At 41.4% G+C, this 17663-nt stretch overlaps 4 protein-coding genes across 9 annotated transcripts in view; 3 read left to right on the top strand and 1 right to left on the bottom strand.

Annotated features, from left to right (window-relative positions):
* Positions 1-230: 230 nt before the first annotated feature.
* LOC105274989 (Usher syndrome type-1G protein homolog) lies at positions 231-6899 on the top strand. The gene is made up of 7 exons (XM_011331550.3): positions 231-576; positions 1736-1879; positions 3374-3646; positions 3787-4060; positions 4135-4437; positions 4896-5097; positions 5179-6899. Exons 1-7 carry the CDS (start codon positions 554-556, stop codon positions 5424-5426), a joined length of 1467 nt encoding a protein of 488 aa, XP_011329852.1. The 5' UTR covers positions 231-553; the 3' UTR covers positions 5427-6899.
* A 1396-nt stretch (positions 6900-8295) lies between these two features.
* LOC105274988 (UPF0472 protein C16orf72 homolog) lies at positions 8296-12291 on the bottom strand. 3 transcript variants are annotated; one of them, XM_011331545.3, is made up of 5 exons: positions 11480-11672; positions 11052-11123; positions 10342-10516; positions 10091-10236; positions 8312-9853 (listed from the first exon to the last, which is right to left on the bottom strand). In XM_011331545.3, the coding sequence occupies exons 1-5, from the start codon at positions 11670-11672 to the stop codon at positions 9711-9713; spliced, it is 729 nt and encodes a 242-aa protein (XP_011329847.1). In that variant the 3' UTR covers positions 8312-9710. The 3 variants fall into 3 exon arrangements, with proteins under 3 accessions (XP_011329848.1, XP_011329847.1, XP_011329849.1); XM_011331547.3 differs by having other exon boundaries at positions 9713-9853; positions 10017-10236; positions 11480-12290; XM_011331546.3 differs by lacking the exon at positions 11052-11123 and having other exon boundaries at positions 8296-9853; positions 11480-12291.
* Positions 12292-12857: 566 nt separating this feature from the next.
* Positions 12858-14904, top strand: LOC105274985 (type-1 angiotensin II receptor-associated protein). 4 transcript variants are annotated; one of them, XR_893161.3, is made up of 6 exons: positions 12858-13417; positions 13673-13707; positions 13820-13931; positions 14020-14095; positions 14226-14433; positions 14618-14904. XR_893161.3 is itself a non-coding variant. In XM_011331530.3 (6 exons), the coding sequence occupies exons 2-6, from the start codon at positions 13673-13675 to the stop codon at positions 14686-14688; spliced, it is 432 nt and encodes a 143-aa protein (XP_011329832.1). In that variant the 5' UTR covers positions 12870-13194; the 3' UTR covers positions 14689-14758. The 4 variants fall into 4 exon arrangements, 3 of the variants coding, with proteins under 3 accessions (XP_011329832.1, XP_011329830.1, XP_011329829.1); XM_011331530.3 differs by having other exon boundaries at positions 12870-13194; positions 14226-14363; positions 14618-14758; XM_011331528.3 differs by having other exon boundaries at positions 12871-13417; positions 13501-13707; positions 14226-14363; positions 14618-14758.
* A 164-nt stretch (positions 14905-15068) lies between these two features.
* LOC105274987 (transcription factor 12) overlaps positions 15069-17663 on the top strand; it is a 91209-nt gene continuing 88614 nt past the window's right edge. The window contains exon 1 of the mRNA XM_026970160.1: positions 15069-15683. Coding sequence (XP_026825961.1) covers positions 15602-15683 — 82 coding nt within the window. The 5' untranslated portion in view covers positions 15069-15601. The remainder of the gene's footprint in view (positions 15684-17663) is intronic.

The following is a 17663-nucleotide window of genomic DNA, read 5'->3' as shown; positions in this document are numbered from 1 at the left end:
TCAAGGAAAATTACTCCCCACGCAACATAAGAGAGTTGATTAATAAAGTGCGTCCTTAATTTGTATTCTTTCATTATTTATTAATCGCAGGAAATGTGTGAAATTAAAGTGAATCTGTTTAAGTATGCAGTTTGAATTTACATCTTTTGTCGAATTTGTATATTGTTTATATAGTTTATATAGTTTTACGGAAAGTTTACTGCAGGTGGCGGATGATGCTAAAACAGAGCAACTCGCAAACGGCTCAAAGTACCGCGCGAGCGAAAGGTAAAGTCATCGAATCGACGGAGCGAGGCTTGATAGCCGAACCATGGGAAACGAGAGCCTCATCGAGAGGGAGCCCCCCATACTCTGTGGGGGCCTCAGGTAACTCGCCACTCGCTCGAACAGTGCACTGTCGGACGCAATACTTGACGCTTGTGGTTTGTGTTTGTGTCGTTGGATATCGCTGTCGCTCCTTGCCTTTCGATTCGCGAGAAACTTGTCGAGCGTTTCCTCAGTTACGAGTGATGTTTGCGTAGCCAGATCGGCCAAGTAACGAACGATACACGAAATGTCGATCGACCGATTTCACAAGTGAGTGTAATTGTTTGCGAGGAACATTGCGAGTTTTTGTTCTTTTTTTCCGATTCTTTTTTCTTCGCATACATGCACGTGCAAACTCGTACACTCTCTCTTTTGTTATCTCTTTGCTCTTGTTTCATTTATCGCGCATTCATACGTGAAGTAAGAACTCGTCCTGAGGTCCGCGGAAAGCAAAGAAATGTCGGAAGAGGCGAGGTATTCACCTTGGAATTGAAAAAAATGTTTGAGTCGACTATGCAGTCGATCGCGCCAAGCGATTCGAAGCACCCGGACGAATAGCAGTTGAGCATGTCACGAGTGTAATATATTGAACAAAATTATACTAGTGTTTCAAAGGAAATAGATACAATTTGAGAAGTGCATTGTGATTTATCATTTAATTTTAATACATCCTTCCACGTGACGAAAAATATGAAGATGTTCAAGTTGCATCTGATTGCAAGTAACGTAAAGTCACAAAGTAGAATTATAAATTAAATGTTTAGCAAAAAATAAATTGGAAGAAAAAGATATTGAAAAATCAGAAATGTGAATTCTCTCTTGACAATCAAAAGGTGTCAATGGTAAGACGTTAGACGTCGAATGCACATTCGCATTAGAGTATGAAAGAACGATAGCAACCACGCGAATACATGATAATACAGATAAAACACGTGTTCTAAATCTAGATCTCTTTGTTGTTTTTTTAGGAATTTATCACATTCTTCTTTCTTTCGAATCATTCATTGAAATGTTGAGCGAGCGTTGAACCAATGTTTACTCGCAAAGATGAGCAGAAGAGAAACATTAATGAAATACCGAGAAACAGGACATGCTGACGCGCTAAAATTGCTTTTCACGGAACGCAGCATCGACGAGTCTATGTTGTGCATCGCTTCAGAAATGACGCGTTTCTGTTTCAACATTCCTCAATTTTCGTTAGAGCAGAGGCAAATGAAAAACAAAGATAAAAGAGGTTGGCAAATCGTTGTTAGAGAGGTGCCATTTAACGGTTATACTCGTAATTAAAGTATCACGGATGTTGGAATATACATAATCAGATGTTGAGACGCGTGGATATACGAACCACGTCTGAATATTCCTTGCTTGTCTGTAACTAACGTAGGACAAATGAAAGAATATCTGGCAAATATTTCTCTTTGTGTCAAAGGGCCGCGAGAGAAGGTGCACTGGACATTCTGAAGGAAGCTACGAGGAAAGATTGTAACGCGCGAGACGAAGGAGGAATGACCCCGACGTTATGGGCAGCCTTCGAAGGTCACATAGATGCCCTGAGACTGCTGGTCGCCCGAGGGTATGCACATCTATTTTATTCATCTTCTGCTTCGATGGATCGATTATATTATTATTTTACAATGACACCTGATGATATAAAATATAAATGCACTACGATAAGAGAAATAATGGATCAAGACCTTGATCGCGAGTTGCGGAAGCAAAGTACGCTTGACGAAAAATGTAGCTTTGTGTTTTATTCATTCGTACGAGAGACAGGTGCCCATCAGGCACGAGGTCGTCGTGCCTCGTGAGCCCCACTGATACTTGATAATTACTACTTACCACAATGGCTGCATGCGGGGACCCTCCACTCGTGCCAGCTCCAAAATGCGAACGAGTCCCCCGACAAGTTTCCGGCCGCTTATCATCAACGACAAATTTAATGTTGCTACAACGAACAATCGCCTTTCAATTTCTCAATTCTTTGCTAAATTGAAATTGTTACGGACGTTAGAAATTTCTTTCCGAACGTCTCTTGTCGAAAACTTTTCGATACCTTGTTTAGCGAACTTGCTGAAAGTTTCGTCGTCGGGCCTATCATTGTACGTGTAGGTGTTTTGTGTGCGGAACCGGAAGCACGCATTACAGGTGTCCATTGGCTGCGTAACGGCGGATATCGCGGTCGAGCGAACGAAAGACAATGAATCGCGGATACGACAACATGTCGGTCCGCGCGAAACAGGTTGCCCTTTCGCAGAAACGCGAATACCTGCACGTTGTGCATGTTAGAAGTGTTTGAAAACCGGAATCTGCAATTTATTCAAAAAGACTTGTTAATTTATTAGAGAAGATTCGGAAAATGACGAAACGACGCCATTTACCCATCGGTGTCGCGATGTTCGCTCGAGTAATCACGTTCAATTATGAGATTCGAGAATAGATGCGTCCTACTCACGATATAATTCGGTTCGGATGTCCGTTTTGTTTCTTATTTCGGCACTGCAGATTGGCAATCGGAATCAAATGAAGCGCGAGATCGATCGGATTCCGCGAAATCGGAGACGTCCGTATCCTTTGGACATTTCTGACAAAGCGTACCGTTGAATTTGAATTAAGGACAGCCAACGAATAATTAGGGAACGCTCGGACCGCGGTCGGTGACGCGCTTCACAGAATAAATATATGTGTAATTAACGCGCCAATTGTCCATCTTGCCTTTTCTTATTTTATTTGGACGGCATGATCGAGATTGAGAATTAAGATGCGGTGTGATCGATTTCGTCTCGGAAAAAAAGCATGGCGCTAATGAAGCGAAGTTTGCAGCCGGTGGAATTTACGTTTAAATGTGCGCGTACGACGCAATTTAGCAAGAAATACAATTTATATACTTGAGAGATTCGTCCATGAGAGAAATTACTTGTGAGAGAGAGACATTACGCGCACCAATTGATCGCCACGTGAGAATTTCGCAGGTTTCGCTAATGTTTGGAACGAGAGCATCTCCGCGATATGATTCATCGGTGAAATCGTATGCAACAAATGGTAAGATGATTTTATCGTTTGATCGTAGAGGCGATCCGGACAAGACCGATTATTTCGGCAACACTTGCTTGCACCTCGCAGCTGCGAGAGGCCACGAATTTTGCGTGAAATTTCTCGTAAAGTTCGGTTGCAATATCTGGTCGTTGGACATCGATCGACACTCTGCTCGGGAACTCGCGGCAATAAACGGCTGCGAGAGGATCCTACAGTTCCTGGACCTCGCTCAGGCCGATCAGGAATTGAACAATCGCAAGAAGAGCCGGCTGCTCCGGGAAAAGGCGGAGAAGGATGCGGAAAAGAGGTGCGTAGTTGCCTGCTCCAGGAGCGGCCAACTTCGACATAGACGATATACTTTTTCTCATTTGAAACCTATATATATTTGATAGCATTTTTATCGTATCGTTGTCGCTAATTACGTCGAAAATATTTCTCTGCTTCAAGACTGAAAGAGTACATGAAAAAACAAAAGATGGCCGAAATTAGGGCGGAGAAGGAACAGAAGAAGCTGATAAAGGACCGAGAACGCGCGAGATCGGATTTTGACGCAATCAACGAATTGAATGCTCAAAGGCCCGGGGTATTGACCTTTAGAGGCCGAATGAAACCTTCGCCGACTTTCAGCGATATCGTCGGTACTACTACGAAGAGGCACGGTAGCACGGTTTGCCGGAAAGCTTTAGCGAAGAAAGCTGTCAACGACTTTAAAGTTGTAGAGGTAAGAGAGACGCCGCGCCGCGGCGAGAGCTAGCAAAGCTTTTCAAACTTTGCTTTCTTTATCGTGATTGACAGGTCGAAGTGAACGGGAAAAGATCCATTCGAAGTTTGACTGGTGTCCGTCGGGATTCCGAAGTTATCTACGTAGGCACGTACGTAGACACTTCTCAGCCTCAGCAGATGGGCAGAAGAGGCAAGATCTCCGACGTATGGGGCACTCTGAGCAAGTCGCAGAGCACACCCGATTTGTTGGGTGAAAGGGTATACGAGGACAAAGAGCAAGAGGACTCGAACGTTATAAAGGACACCGCTTTCCTGCAGGAACCGGCTAGCATCTTCAATCGACCTGGTTTTGGATCGGTGGCCTTCAGAAGAGCAGTCAGTACTTGATACGATTCTTCTGACTAACGAGAAATCAGAAATCATTTTTGAGCGCCATTATGCGCGTGTCTGATGTGTGACGATAATTTTCAAGATTACTTGTACTTACGCCGTTACGCGTCTTGCACGCGCTGTAATCATCTTTATCTGACGCATGCAATCGGGTTATTGGGTTTCGCACCGTTATTTACATGATATAATCATTCTGGATCTCATAGAAATCGGTTTCTTTGCGCAACCACACAGATTTGAGTCGCGATTCAAGAGAAACAAAGAAACGAGCTGTGGGAATTGTTGCGGAAGCGCTAATGATCTTTTAAACGATTGCATCATCGAGATACGTAATCACGTAATTATATAATGACAAATACGTGGAAAATAATCTCAAGTGGGCTAATTAAGTTTCCGTAATTCCGCAATTTTAATGTTGTTAATGAAGCAATTTTCATGTTCAGATAACATCTACACTGGACAACCTACCAGTCACGCAGGCGGACCCTCAACTGCAAAACGACAGTCCTTCCGCGAATGGTTCTACAAACGGATCTATAAACAGTAACAAGTTCAGCCCGAACGGGCACAATGAGGAGATCAGTATAGGAAGTGCCGGCAGCCTGGCGCGTAGACAAAGCTTATGGGACGAGGATCTGCTTTCAGGCAAGTTGAATCTCGTACAACTGTGCGTCGCGTCTAGTGCAATCGATAAATTATTGTATGGTATGGTATGTTAATCTATAGAAGGTGAAGAGACGGACGAGGAATGGACACCTCTGCAGAGATTTTTGCTCGCTAATAATCTCACGTCGATACAGCCTATTCTGGAATCGGAGCAAATTGATTTGGAAGCTTTAATGCTACTTACCGAGACGGATATAGCGGCCCTCAAACTTCCACTCGGTCCTAGGCGGAAACTCACCAACGCAATCGCAAACCGGAAGAAAGCATTAAACACGCCGGAGAATGTAATCAGGGACAGCAGATTGTGAAATAGTACATTCCATTAATCATAGGGGATGATGTACCGTCGATCTGGCAAATCAGTTTTCATGCAAGTGCAATTTCGTACAAGAGATAAGAATACAAGTGAGAATTTTAAGGTTGCTTATTAGAGGTCTATAAAACGAGCGAGTAGAAAATTATTAAAATTACAATTAAATGATTCAACAGTTGTCAGAGTCAAGTTGATGGTGAATGGCGCTACTTTAACTTACTTTTTGCGCGCACGTATAGAGGTATTTTATACGTCTCTTTATACGTCAAACTGTTTCCATCAAACTCTCTTGTGTGCCTTGTATCTATTATTATACTATATTAACGCCTACTTTTATTATAATATTTACTGTAACAAGATATCGCTATTGATTTTCGTATACACGTAATCATTGTCAAGTAATTATTATTGGCCAAAACAATTCAATGAAAAACGGTAGAAAAGAAAAGGAAAGAAAAGAAAGGAGAGGAGAGGAGAGGAGAGAACCAAGTACCGATGGCATTGAGTAAATAATAAATATTTTATGCCATAATAAAAGTAACAAAATACACTGCCATAAAATGCCGTTGTTCGGGATCAGTGTGCGAAACTTGAATTGGAGAACAACGTCTACTGTACAAAGTGGGAGAATAAAAATATATATAGTATGTACAGCACGTGTAGTCTCCATCGATATGGATTTGAATGGACAGGAGAGAGACCATAAAGTGCAGTGTGACAAGAGAACGCAGTTTCATGTTTTTTCTCGTGATTTATTTGTAAATGATTATCTTACAAACAAGAGGCGCAAAAATATACAAGCTTCTTATGTTCGCAAGAAAGTAACAGCACCATTTCACGCCTTGCCATTGATGAACGCGCGTAATGTTCGATCAAGGCGTCATGTCAAGTGCAAGTCTCATGTCACGGTACACTCGTTCTCGCAAAAGTGCACCAATGCAACTTGCAGCATACAGTGTGCATCTCTCATCTGAATCGAATCGAAAAGGAAAGAGGGAGATACGCTAGTAAAAAATTCTTTTTGGTGCTCTGCGTTCATCGAATATACGTTTCTGCGTTTCTGCACGCGTCTTGTAACATACAAAATGTAAATTCAATTACCATGAGGGATATGATACAGAAGTGATTCCTCCCGACTCTTTCATCTTGTTGGATCTTTAGCCTACGAATACGCGATTACACTGGTTCCGTATCTTTGTACATCCTCAAGTACGTATGTCCGTGCCTTTTGGGAGAGATGGATGTCGGGGGCTTTTGTCGATCCACCATATTTACATTGATGTACATTTATAAATGTATTTCCTCGCATTTCATGCAGTTATCTGATAGACGTGCTTTTGACATTGTATGCACCTCTTTTATATATTCAATCATCATGAGTAATCTCATGCAATTTCCCTTGGAGAAATTGTCAAATTACTTTAGACGTGTTTTTGACATAAATTAAAAATTACATAACGTGTCTAAATAGTCTTAATTAACAAACCTACTTTAGCTTATTAAACATGTGCTCGAGAGATGCATCCGTATGTGTACGTGTACGTGTACGTGTATATGTAATCTGTTACAACGACCTGCAGATTTCCAGGGAGAAAGAGCGAGAGGCAGGTTGTCCTACGCAAGAGGGAAAACACCACGCAAAGATGGCAAAAGATTTTTCCTGATCTCGAAATGTCGTCTTTTGCGCTTGGGACGGCGACTACGCAAATTAAATGCCAATTACACTGCACGAAACTGCATACTCGAGCAATTTACTTTGAGCAAGTTAAGGAAAGGAAAGATGCTTTTAATGAAAGGTGGACATTATACAGCCAGGAGAATCACAAACACATGGAAACGAAGACAGGTCGGCGTCTATAGAGTTGCTTCGACGTCCGTTCGACATCCGACATCGAGTTTGGTGCGCTCGCTTACGGATAAAAGTGTACCTAAGTATGGCATCTTCACATACGATATATAATGTATTATTTCCTATCATATCGTTACGCGTTAAGAAAAAGAACGACATTTATACAAGAAGAATAGTCTCGACAGCTGGAACGCAGTTTCAAGAAGAAATGTGTTAGGATCCGCGATATGAATGTACAAATCTCTTCGGATCGATTTTTACATCATTCTCGAAAGCTTTCTTCCTTTCGTTTAATCTGCACATATACAGTAGACACTAGACACAACGGTAAACGATTCATTTGCGAAAAATAAATTTTCCACGGTTCCTGCAGCTTTTCGCTAATTCGCGAGACTCGATCCCGAACTCCTCCGTCTCATCCAGGGAAGTGTAGTTGAGAGTAGAAGAGTAGTTCTCTGAATTTTTATGTAACTGCCGATCGTACGATATATATATATATATATATATATATATATATATATATATATTATTGTTAAAGCTATCGCATAGTCCACACTATGATAATGATAATAATATCAGCGACATATCTGTTTTATAATTTATATCATTTATCGTTATTAAGCATATACCCTATATATTTACAACTGAACAATTTTTATTCCTCTCTCGAAAGACGCTCAAATTCTCTCGTGAAGCAACGAATAAAAATATACGTGATTGCTTCTATGTGATTTTCAAAGATCCAGTCAAATGAGTGCTATGGATGAGTGCCATAGCAAATACTAGACGTTGCGTTTTAATAAATCGATCGGTAACGCGTAACACGGCCATGATAATTTGCCAATTAGCATGTAAATAAACGCCTTTGAAGATTCAAGTAGAAGCAAGATGTGTGTGAAATATACTAATTAGAAATAACATACTTTTACAATTATCCACCGCCGCGAGATGAGATATTCAGAAGAATTCCCAATTATGCTCTCTTGTAACTCCGGCTAGTTTTTTTCCTTTTTCCTTTTTTTTAATAATTGCGTAATAAACTGTTTTAAATTCTCTATCGTTTTTTTGCCTTTTTTTAAAATCTCAATATTCGACATAATCGCCCTAATCATGCAAGTCTAGACACGCAAAATTAAAATCAATAATTTGGGCAACAATCACTTCATGATTCATTTCACGATAATGCACACGATGAAGGGAGAATGTGTTAAGTATCTAGAGATGCAAGACAGGAAAGAATATATAAAGAAATTACTAAGAGATAAATTATAAAATTACATGTATATGTGTTATACGAAAAAAGATTCGCAAATTCGCTGTACATTCGCATTGCAACAAGAATTTCGAGAAACGGTTCAAAGGACCGTCAAGTCGATAAGTGTGGCGTGCAGTGCGATAAAAATAAACAAATTGTCATCGCACTATTATTACTTTCTACGTCTCGTCCACTTGCTCTTCATTTGCTATTTGCTCTACTCTTTGCCATGTCTGCCCATCATCAACAAAATAATATGAAATAATCACTTTATCGATAAAAAGTTGTCTAAAGCATCAACTACCTATAATCACGATGAAAACGGTATTACATAATGACCGAATAACGATATCGTTTAACGAGAGAAGAAGTATTTTACAATCGTTTACAATCTTCTCTCTGTCGCTTCTCGACGTGAATCGTCATTATGACGTGACAAGAAAGTATCTTTTGTTCCGTCTATTGAAAATTTCGATGATACGTGATACGAACAGACCGACGATACCGACAAATATCAGGATGCTTATTAGTCATTATTTGGATATACGTATCGATATACATATTGAAGTTTATATAAAGACTTAACAGTTTGGATAGCATTACACATCTGGCTAGTTCTCATAGGTTGATTTACAGATTGAGAAAATGATCGACAGTCTCGTATACAAATTTTTCTTCTGCGGATCAAGCAAGACCAATCATCGTACAGGGGCACTTTAAATGGGGCACATTAAGACACGTTCGCGTGTTCTCGTTTCCATGATTTTGTATTGCACTAATAATAACGTAAGACGATTGACTGGAGACACGCACGCGTGTAAATCAATTTTATGTTGCGAAAACAAACATATTTAACAAATATATTACATTATAACATTAAATAAAGTATTTCACTTCACTTTTCCGTTTCATTTCAGTATCGGCCGAAATCAGCCTCTTGGTTATCAAGAGATCAGATGATTTGTTTTTCCACCATATAAAACAGAAACTTGGCAGTAGAAGCTACCAGAGATACAAACGAACGTGCTCATCTGGCAGTGCGAATCACTACCGTCTCTTTGAAACAATTACGCGTAACTGAGAGTTATATAGGGGAGCTAAACTATTATTCGTTAATCGGGTCGGTTAATTAACAGGGAGCGAGGGAGTAAAGCTACCTTACGTGTCGCGCGCCGTTACAGTACACGCATACGTTTGTGCGTTGGCGATCCCATATCCACGTCATGCGAAGCAGGTCGTTTATGATGTCGAGCCAGTTCGTTGTTAATAAAGGCCGACAGTTCGGCTTGTCGTCCGCTGCGCCGAGACATTGGAGAGCCTATTTAAAAAAAAAAAACAAAAAAAAACAGAGTGTTTGATATTTCTTTCAGAAGCAGTGATAGCTCTACCGCGTGGACATTTCTTTCTCAACTCCAACGCAATTGTACATTTTGTGCAGTGGTAGATCATACATGTAGTAAAGAATGAAATGGACACTCAACTGATGGTGAAAACTTTCCGAAATAGATACTGGAAGCGCTGATTCATCATCAATTAGTTGGAGCGATTGCTGTACCTGACAATGCGATGGCTTCTCTGAATGTATGTAACTCGGGATCGGGATCGTTGCCTGCCGATGGTGCTGGAGCAATAACCATACTTGGCGTTTGACTGTGCGACGACGGCGAACCACACACCATCATACGTGGCTTGGGTGAACTTCTGCAATACCGAGATAATTATATTACACCACTTGACTTGACATATGACGTCTAACGACAACGCCGAAAACCTTTCGGAAAATTGCAATAAAAGCAAGAGTGAAACCTGTGTGGATGTGCCCGAGGTGGCGGTGGTGGCTTTCCAGCGAGATACGCGAGAAGATCTTCCCTGCGAATCATACGCCTTTTTTTCCTAGCCCAATTCATTATTTCTCTACTACGTTTTTGCCTGCCCATTTCCACTCCGAGATCACTGCAGCGTCTCATACAGTCCACTGAATCTATTTAAATAAATAATAAATAATAAGTAATTTGCAGGTTTACACGAGGGAAAAGAGTGGTGTCTAGACTAGAGCGTTTTGTTTATGGTCTTATGGTTTTATCACTGCGTCACTTTCCTCTCGTCTTGTCTAAAGATTATCATGATCCTGCCATCGTTGAGCCGGTTCGACTCAACATGATTGAACTTTTCAATTTCTTTGTCACGTTTGTCACATCGTGTTGCACAATCGATGCCTGATTAACGGTTGATCCTTTCCTAATGGTTTGTCAGCTATTATGAGCTTGATCCACTTTGATTGCTTGAAACGCTCTTGTAGATATTTGGAACATGTCTCATATGTATAGATAAGGAAGGAACAAAAGAACAAAGTTAACCACAGTGAAACCACACTGTGCAAAGCACATGAAGGAGGAAAGAATAAAGGAAAGAGGAGGAGAGGGAGGAGCGAGGAATAGGGAGAAAGCTTTACTGTGCATTTAAGCAGAATACATTGTTGGCGATAAAAGAACCATAAAATGGATAATAAATTGTACCTTTGTACAATGACGTGACTGTGCCAGCGGCCGTCTGAAAAGGCACCCATAATGAGATACCTAGCGTGCGATCTGGAAAAAAATAGAGGAAAGGTTAGGCGACCGCATCATCGCGATCGGTCAGAATAATTATGGGTCAAGAGAGCGATTGAAGATCGATCGAGATCGCGAGAACGAAAGTTGCGCGAGTTACGTTCGCGTTCTTGTAACGTCGCGACAAAATGGATGTCACACGAAATGGTATCTACGTTACAGCGACATGGCATGGTCATGGCCGGACAGCGTTATCGCACATTCCGAAGAAAGAAAGAGAGCGAGAGCGAGAGCGAGAGCGAGAGCGAGAGCGAGAGAGAGAGAGAGAAGAAAAAAAGAAACGAATGCATCTCTCTAAACGCGTAATCGTGGCGTAACGTCGCAAGGACAGATACCTTTGTACAATTGGGCGATGGCCGACGCGGTGGTCTGGAAGCTCGTCCACATCTGCTGCGAGTAGAGTTCCTTCTCGTTGTGCAGCTGACTCTCGTAATCGGGCTCGGACTCGATCGCCTCGACACATTGCTGTTCCCAATTGCTGTACCAGAGGTCCATTATCGAATCATCCTCGCTTCTGTCGTCGTTCATCGCTGCCGATCGTGCGATCGACGCACCACCGCTCGAATAAATGCACACACGCTCGAGCCTCGACACGCTCGCACGATTCTCGATTCTCGTCGTGTGCAAGCACCAGAGCGAGCACACGCCTCGCCCACCCACTCGCACTAGCGATACGCACGTACGTACGTATGTATGTAAATGTGCAAGTGTATATGTGTAGTGTGCGCGCCGTGTGTGCGCGCGATGTGTCTGTGTACTTTAAACTAGACACTCGTCGAAGCGAGCTGGAGCAGCTATCGACAACTACGGTGACGTCGATCGCACTTGCTCGATCCGCTCAATCCACCGAGCTCAAGCTTGTTCCCGTCTTTGCGTTGTTTCGCGTTGCGACTTCACGTAACGCGACTGGCACGTATGGCCACTTCCACTGCACCTCGCTTTGCAAGTTTCTACGATCATATGATAAAATACTAACAATAAGTCCGAACTCAAACGATCATACGATGAAATACAAGGTCCGAACTCGAGCTTCGTAGATGCTAACTGATGCTAACGCAGAGACACCAGAATGAAAAGTGTGCCGTTTGGTAGAGCAACTGCAGCTGGAGGTACCAGAGGAGTACGCACGGATCCAATCTACAATGATCGGAACGATCCTAGCGCCATCTATCAAGATGGACATACATATAAAATGAGTCACCACATGTAGAGAAAATGAAAAAATAACCATGCACAAAGCAGCGCGAGCACTCTTTTACTCGTTACTTGAGATTTGTCGTTCAGTGCTGTACATATAATTCGTTTAATTCGTCCGTGAATACTCGCGAAACGTTCTGTCATCTAGTTGCATGTCTGAAAATCAAACTTGTCATTCTGTTGAATCGTTATTTAAACAAATTTCTCTGTTGCGCCGATGTAACTTTGCGATAAAAAGTTGTTGCAATCCACCGTTAAGTCGTACTATTTGAAAGTAAACTACGTTCCAGTCGTTGACTCGTACTACTTGTCTCGGAACGTTCACGGAACACGGGACTATAGATGCGATCCACTTGGCGTTAGATGTGCTTCAAAACACGTGCTATCTTCTTTTTGTTTGAAAGAAGAAAAAGGATAGAAAGTGTTGCGAAGCATTTGAAATGGCAGCTTAATAAATTGTACATAGGAGATAATAGGTTCCCTTGAGAAAAATTTATTAAAATTATTAACTTTTTTTTTACAATACCGCGTTTAATAAAGGACTTGTGACAAATTAGAGAAAATCTTTTTGACACGAAATGAAAAGTTTGATTTTCATGACAATTCTTGATTTCTAAATAACGTTGCTCAACAGTAATTCTCTTAGCCAGATGAAAGATGCTCTCTTTCTTAAACTTGGACGTTTCTATAACGTTTCGATATAACGTCAGATGAAAAATAAACGAAAAAAGTGAAATATCCTTAAGGGCTCTGAAATGCTTCGAGTCGACTCTGGCAACTGCGACGCGACGTGTTGTGACTGTGAGTGCCGAGTGGCAGGCTGGCAGACCGATGATGTCAACTTTCCAGCATTGTACGATGTACATTGTGCAGTAAACGTAAATTTTATGCTGTTGGTGGATTAAAACTGTAGGCGGGAAAAAAGATTAGATAGCTTCCTATCGGTAGAGAGATATTTTTCAGCGTGTTTCGATTAATTAGCCGTTGAATTTTGCAATTCATAGCACGGTGACAACTGTCACGCTCACGCAACAAAGATGCCTAATTTGAGCAATCTATCCCATTTTCCCTTAAAGGTACGTACGTGAGACAACGTGTCGTTCTGTTGCTTCGATCGCAGCTGTAATATTTTCACGTTTTGCATTGTGTGTTTTCACAGTGTTACGAATACGTGCTAGTTAAAGTTAAACGACATTGGTAGAAACGGGCCGTATACGTATATCGCGTGTATGCGAAATTATAACCTGTGTTTCTTGTTTCGTTATAAACTTTTCAAAGTTTATCGCTTACTGTGATCTAAACTGATATCTGGTATCCTGATATTTTTCCAGATGATATTTACAATTCACTTGATATTCATAACATGGTAAGAATAGCTTTGTGTTTATGCAGACTTGTAAATGTTCGCTCATTGCAATTTGTAATATTAAGAGAGTAAAATTCTAGGGTATGTTACAAAGAAAATTTCAATCTTACAGGGGTGTTCAAGGAAGTTGGTGTCCAAAATCTGTAGTATTTTATAACTTTCTATTCTTTGTTTGTATATTATGGGCAGTTCATAATATCGAGTCAGACGAACCACTTCAATTTGTAAGTTAATAAAGATAGAAAAGAAAAGAAGGACGAGTAATTTGTCTTATTTAAAAGTGTTATCAAGTATTTGTCCTATTTCTTATAGGCACTTGTCATAAATGTGCTCTCTATATTCCTCGACGTGGTCGTTTTAGCAGTGTATTACCCGACAGAGGGATACAGTAAGTACATGTTGGATTAATTTTCCTACCTACCTATTTAAGAAAGAGAACGAGTAATGAGATATCATAACGAATGATTTGCCAACCTATTTATGCACAAGATATATTTGCTTGGTCGTCCAACTTGTAGGTGCATCCGATAAGTTTAGTGCGGCATTTATGATTATAAACTTGATCGTCCGTCCTATCTCGAGTATGTACCTTCTGCGAATAGGCCAGGAAAGAGGTGGTACTTTAGCCACAGTGTTCACACCGAGTCCAGCAATGGGTCAGTAAATCACTGGATAAGCATCCATGCTTTTGTAGTCAATGCTGCAAATGTCAAGATTGATTTGAAAGTATGTGTGCGGTATTTTCATGTTTTCCTGCAAATCATTCCCAATGTTGATCAATTATATCCGATTGTGATGTTTTCAAGATTACTTTTGGCTTCAATGTATGTCGCATGAAACTGTAACATCCCTATGGCGGTGTAAGTCAATCAATTTAAAGCTGTTATTGCGTAATCTCAACTGTTTACAGGTTTTGGCCGAAAGGATTATGAAGACATATCTCATCCTATTCCACAGAATTCTGATTTTGAAGGGGTTTAGATAGGGGTTTAGAGAGCAGAGTTTTCAAGTCATGTAACATACATATGTGACATGATTGATTGCAAACATATGTTGAACGTCTTGTTTATATTAACCAATTAACTAGAGATTATATATATATTTTTTTTTTTCCAATTTACTGACAAGTGTTTGTTTTCTGGTCAAGCGTTTTGCAATGTATTTGATATTGATGTACATATATACATAACTCTAGCAGTTGTTCGTATTTTACTTAGTGATACATGGCAATTTCGGTAATAAGTTTTTAGAGGTATAAGCTACTTTAATCAACTAGTAATATTTCAATAATATTGCTTTTAGTCATGAATTAATTAGTCAATATTGCTTAAAACTTGAGTATTGTATAATTTTCTACATAGTTGTACCTAATATTTTCATATTTACAATTGAGTCTGTATAATATTTCCATTTTCGATTTGTGAATAAAACATTTCAACAAATGTGTCATCGAGAGACAGTTACTTTTGAAACACAATCGAATCAAAGTTCATTATTGCGTATTGTATATCCACGTATCGTGTCTAAAATATTTAATACAATATTTTCCAGAAACATTTAGTCGAAGAAAGAAACTTGTAAGTTTTTGTCGTAGAGTCGCAAAGTAAGTATTCTTGGTCGTGCGATATTAAGGAAAATGGAATGTGGAATTTTCGTATAATGATAATGATTTCGATTCAAAGAAGGCGCACAACATGGCGGTGTCGTACGCGACACGGTCACACGGTGGCGCCAGCCGCGCGGTATAAGACTCGCGTACGTGAAGCGGCGTACTTCAGTAGTGTGGGTGATCGTACGGTCAGGAGGGTGGTTTCGTGCGCGGCCACACCGCGAAACCGTGCCCACTCGCCTCGACCACGGAACGTCCACTCGTTTTCACGTCTCGTGCGAAAACATGGCGGCCAGCGACGATGAGCCGATGCATCTCTACGAGGTCTTTCAGAACTGCTTCAATAAGATCGCCAACAAGCAGCCTGGTGAGTGTGCATTGTCGCGACGATGTCGTGTCTCTCGCGCACGGGATACTCGCGCCGTGCGTGGCCCGTGTGGAAAATAAAGCGACGGATGTCTCCGTTCTTTCTCTCTCTCGCTCTTGGCCTCCCTCCCTCTCTCTCTCTCCCCCCTCTCTCTCTCTCTCTCTCTCTCTCTCTGTCCGTCTGTTTTCCTTTACTGATTTATTTCATATTTCAAGCGGAGTATCGAGCGCATCTCAATTCTGTCGCTATTAAATCAGCCGATCGAGTTTGCGATCGTGCCGAAAATTATCGCGTTGAACGACCGTTTCGTTTGGAAGCTACAGTGGCTACTTTGCTCTATGTTTTGGTTCGCTTGTCAGTGCCCTGGACAGTGCTGCCCCGTCGACGAGAACTAGCGAGTAACGACTCCCTGCCTCGTGTTCCCCGCTAGTCTGGTTACACTTTTCGACATTGCATTTTCTCTTTTTGTCGCGTTTTCTTTTTTTTTTTATACTCCCACGCATCTTTGCGGTGCTGCATCGGAATGTCCATGACATAACCTAGCGACTAGGCTGAAAAGACATCCGTTGCTGTCATGTGCAACAGTGTGAGCGATTTTATATGATGTGTGTGTGTGTAGGTCCGTCGTGTGCGTGTACAACGTGTCATATGTATGCGAAGGTGAACGCCAATAGGGTAGCTTCCGGGGGAAAAAGGCGATCGCCGTCGCGAGTTCCTCCACTCTTGTCAAGGGCGATTGGCCGCGATTATTTGCTCGCGTACGTTCGTACGCCACGTGTTAGGACGCCAATGTGACAGTAAGAAACAGAAATTGTTAATGGTTAATTGTTAGTTGTTAGTGATTAATCGCGCGGATGTAGTACAAGAGTTTATGAAAGCAATTCTTTTTTTCTGTTTGTTCTCTCATTCTCGCGGTCGGTATCCCGCTCTCTTGGCAGCCTCCGCGCGCACAAACGCCGTTTTTCTTTTATTTCTCGCTTCATACACCTGCCAGAGAAGCAGCCACGGAGCGATGCGCCGTTGCGTGCCGCAGAATCGTGCGTTACCTCTTTTCAAAGAGGTTCTCATCCTTGGTAAATTTCAATCGCTCTGACACGTGTCTCAAAGTCCTGTCAAAGAGTTTACATCTACTACTCACTTTCCGTCACAACGTCGTTACGTTTTCGTAACAACTCTTACCTGCGCGACTTATTGACTAAATTGAACGTTACGTATACAGGGCTTCACGAGTGCTTTCGTGCTGCCCGAGATTTCCCGTGCTAATTATCGCTGTTGAACGTACAAAGCGAATCGACATTACGATTCAGAGAAGGCGCGAGAGAACGTGTTTGCGCGGTAGTCCACGCGGCATAGTTGGTAACTCAGTCTGAAACGTTTGTTTGGTTTGAGACGCTGTTTGGAAGACGATGGTGCTGTAGGCCCTCTCATGGGCTAAGTTCGGCACAGCCGCTTGGAGCGGCTTGGAGAAACCGCAAAAACGCCTTTTAGACGCCTCGTCCAAGGCGTTCCCACATTTCCTTTGAAACTCTGCGGGAACTGTAAGTCGACTATTCAGTTAAATATAAATTACATCGTGGCATTTTCCATAAAATGTTGAGTTTCCTTTTTCGTAATTTCACAACTATAGGACATCATTTCGTTCTAGGACCATTAATATGAACACGATTGTCGCTTGTCGTTAAAAATGCGCTTTGCATCGCAGATCGCGCATATTGCGCCGCGATCATTTATTAAGGCTCGTATTACTTTACTATACTACACTCAACGACCCGTATTACCCGATAGTCGTGAGCATTCAATTCATGGCATGATCATGGCTCTATTCATTATTTTGCAAACAATCCGTATTTCGGTCTAATCGCAATTGTACAGAGTAACAGGACGCGTAAAAGTATTAGTTGACAAGAGAATCGTTGAATTATACAATTATTATTATCTTGAATAAGCGTTTGAGATTGTTTCATCACTCGGTTGAATCAA

This window comes from Ooceraea biroi, chromosome 1 (genome assembly GCF_003672135.1).
Source record: "Ooceraea biroi isolate clonal line C1 chromosome 1, Obir_v5.4, whole genome shotgun sequence".
In the NCBI taxonomy this organism is placed as follows: Eukaryota; Metazoa; Arthropoda; class Insecta; order Hymenoptera; family Formicidae; genus Ooceraea; species Ooceraea biroi.
Note: the sequence above shows the minus strand (reverse complement) of the source record. Positions and strands in the feature narration are given on the sequence as shown.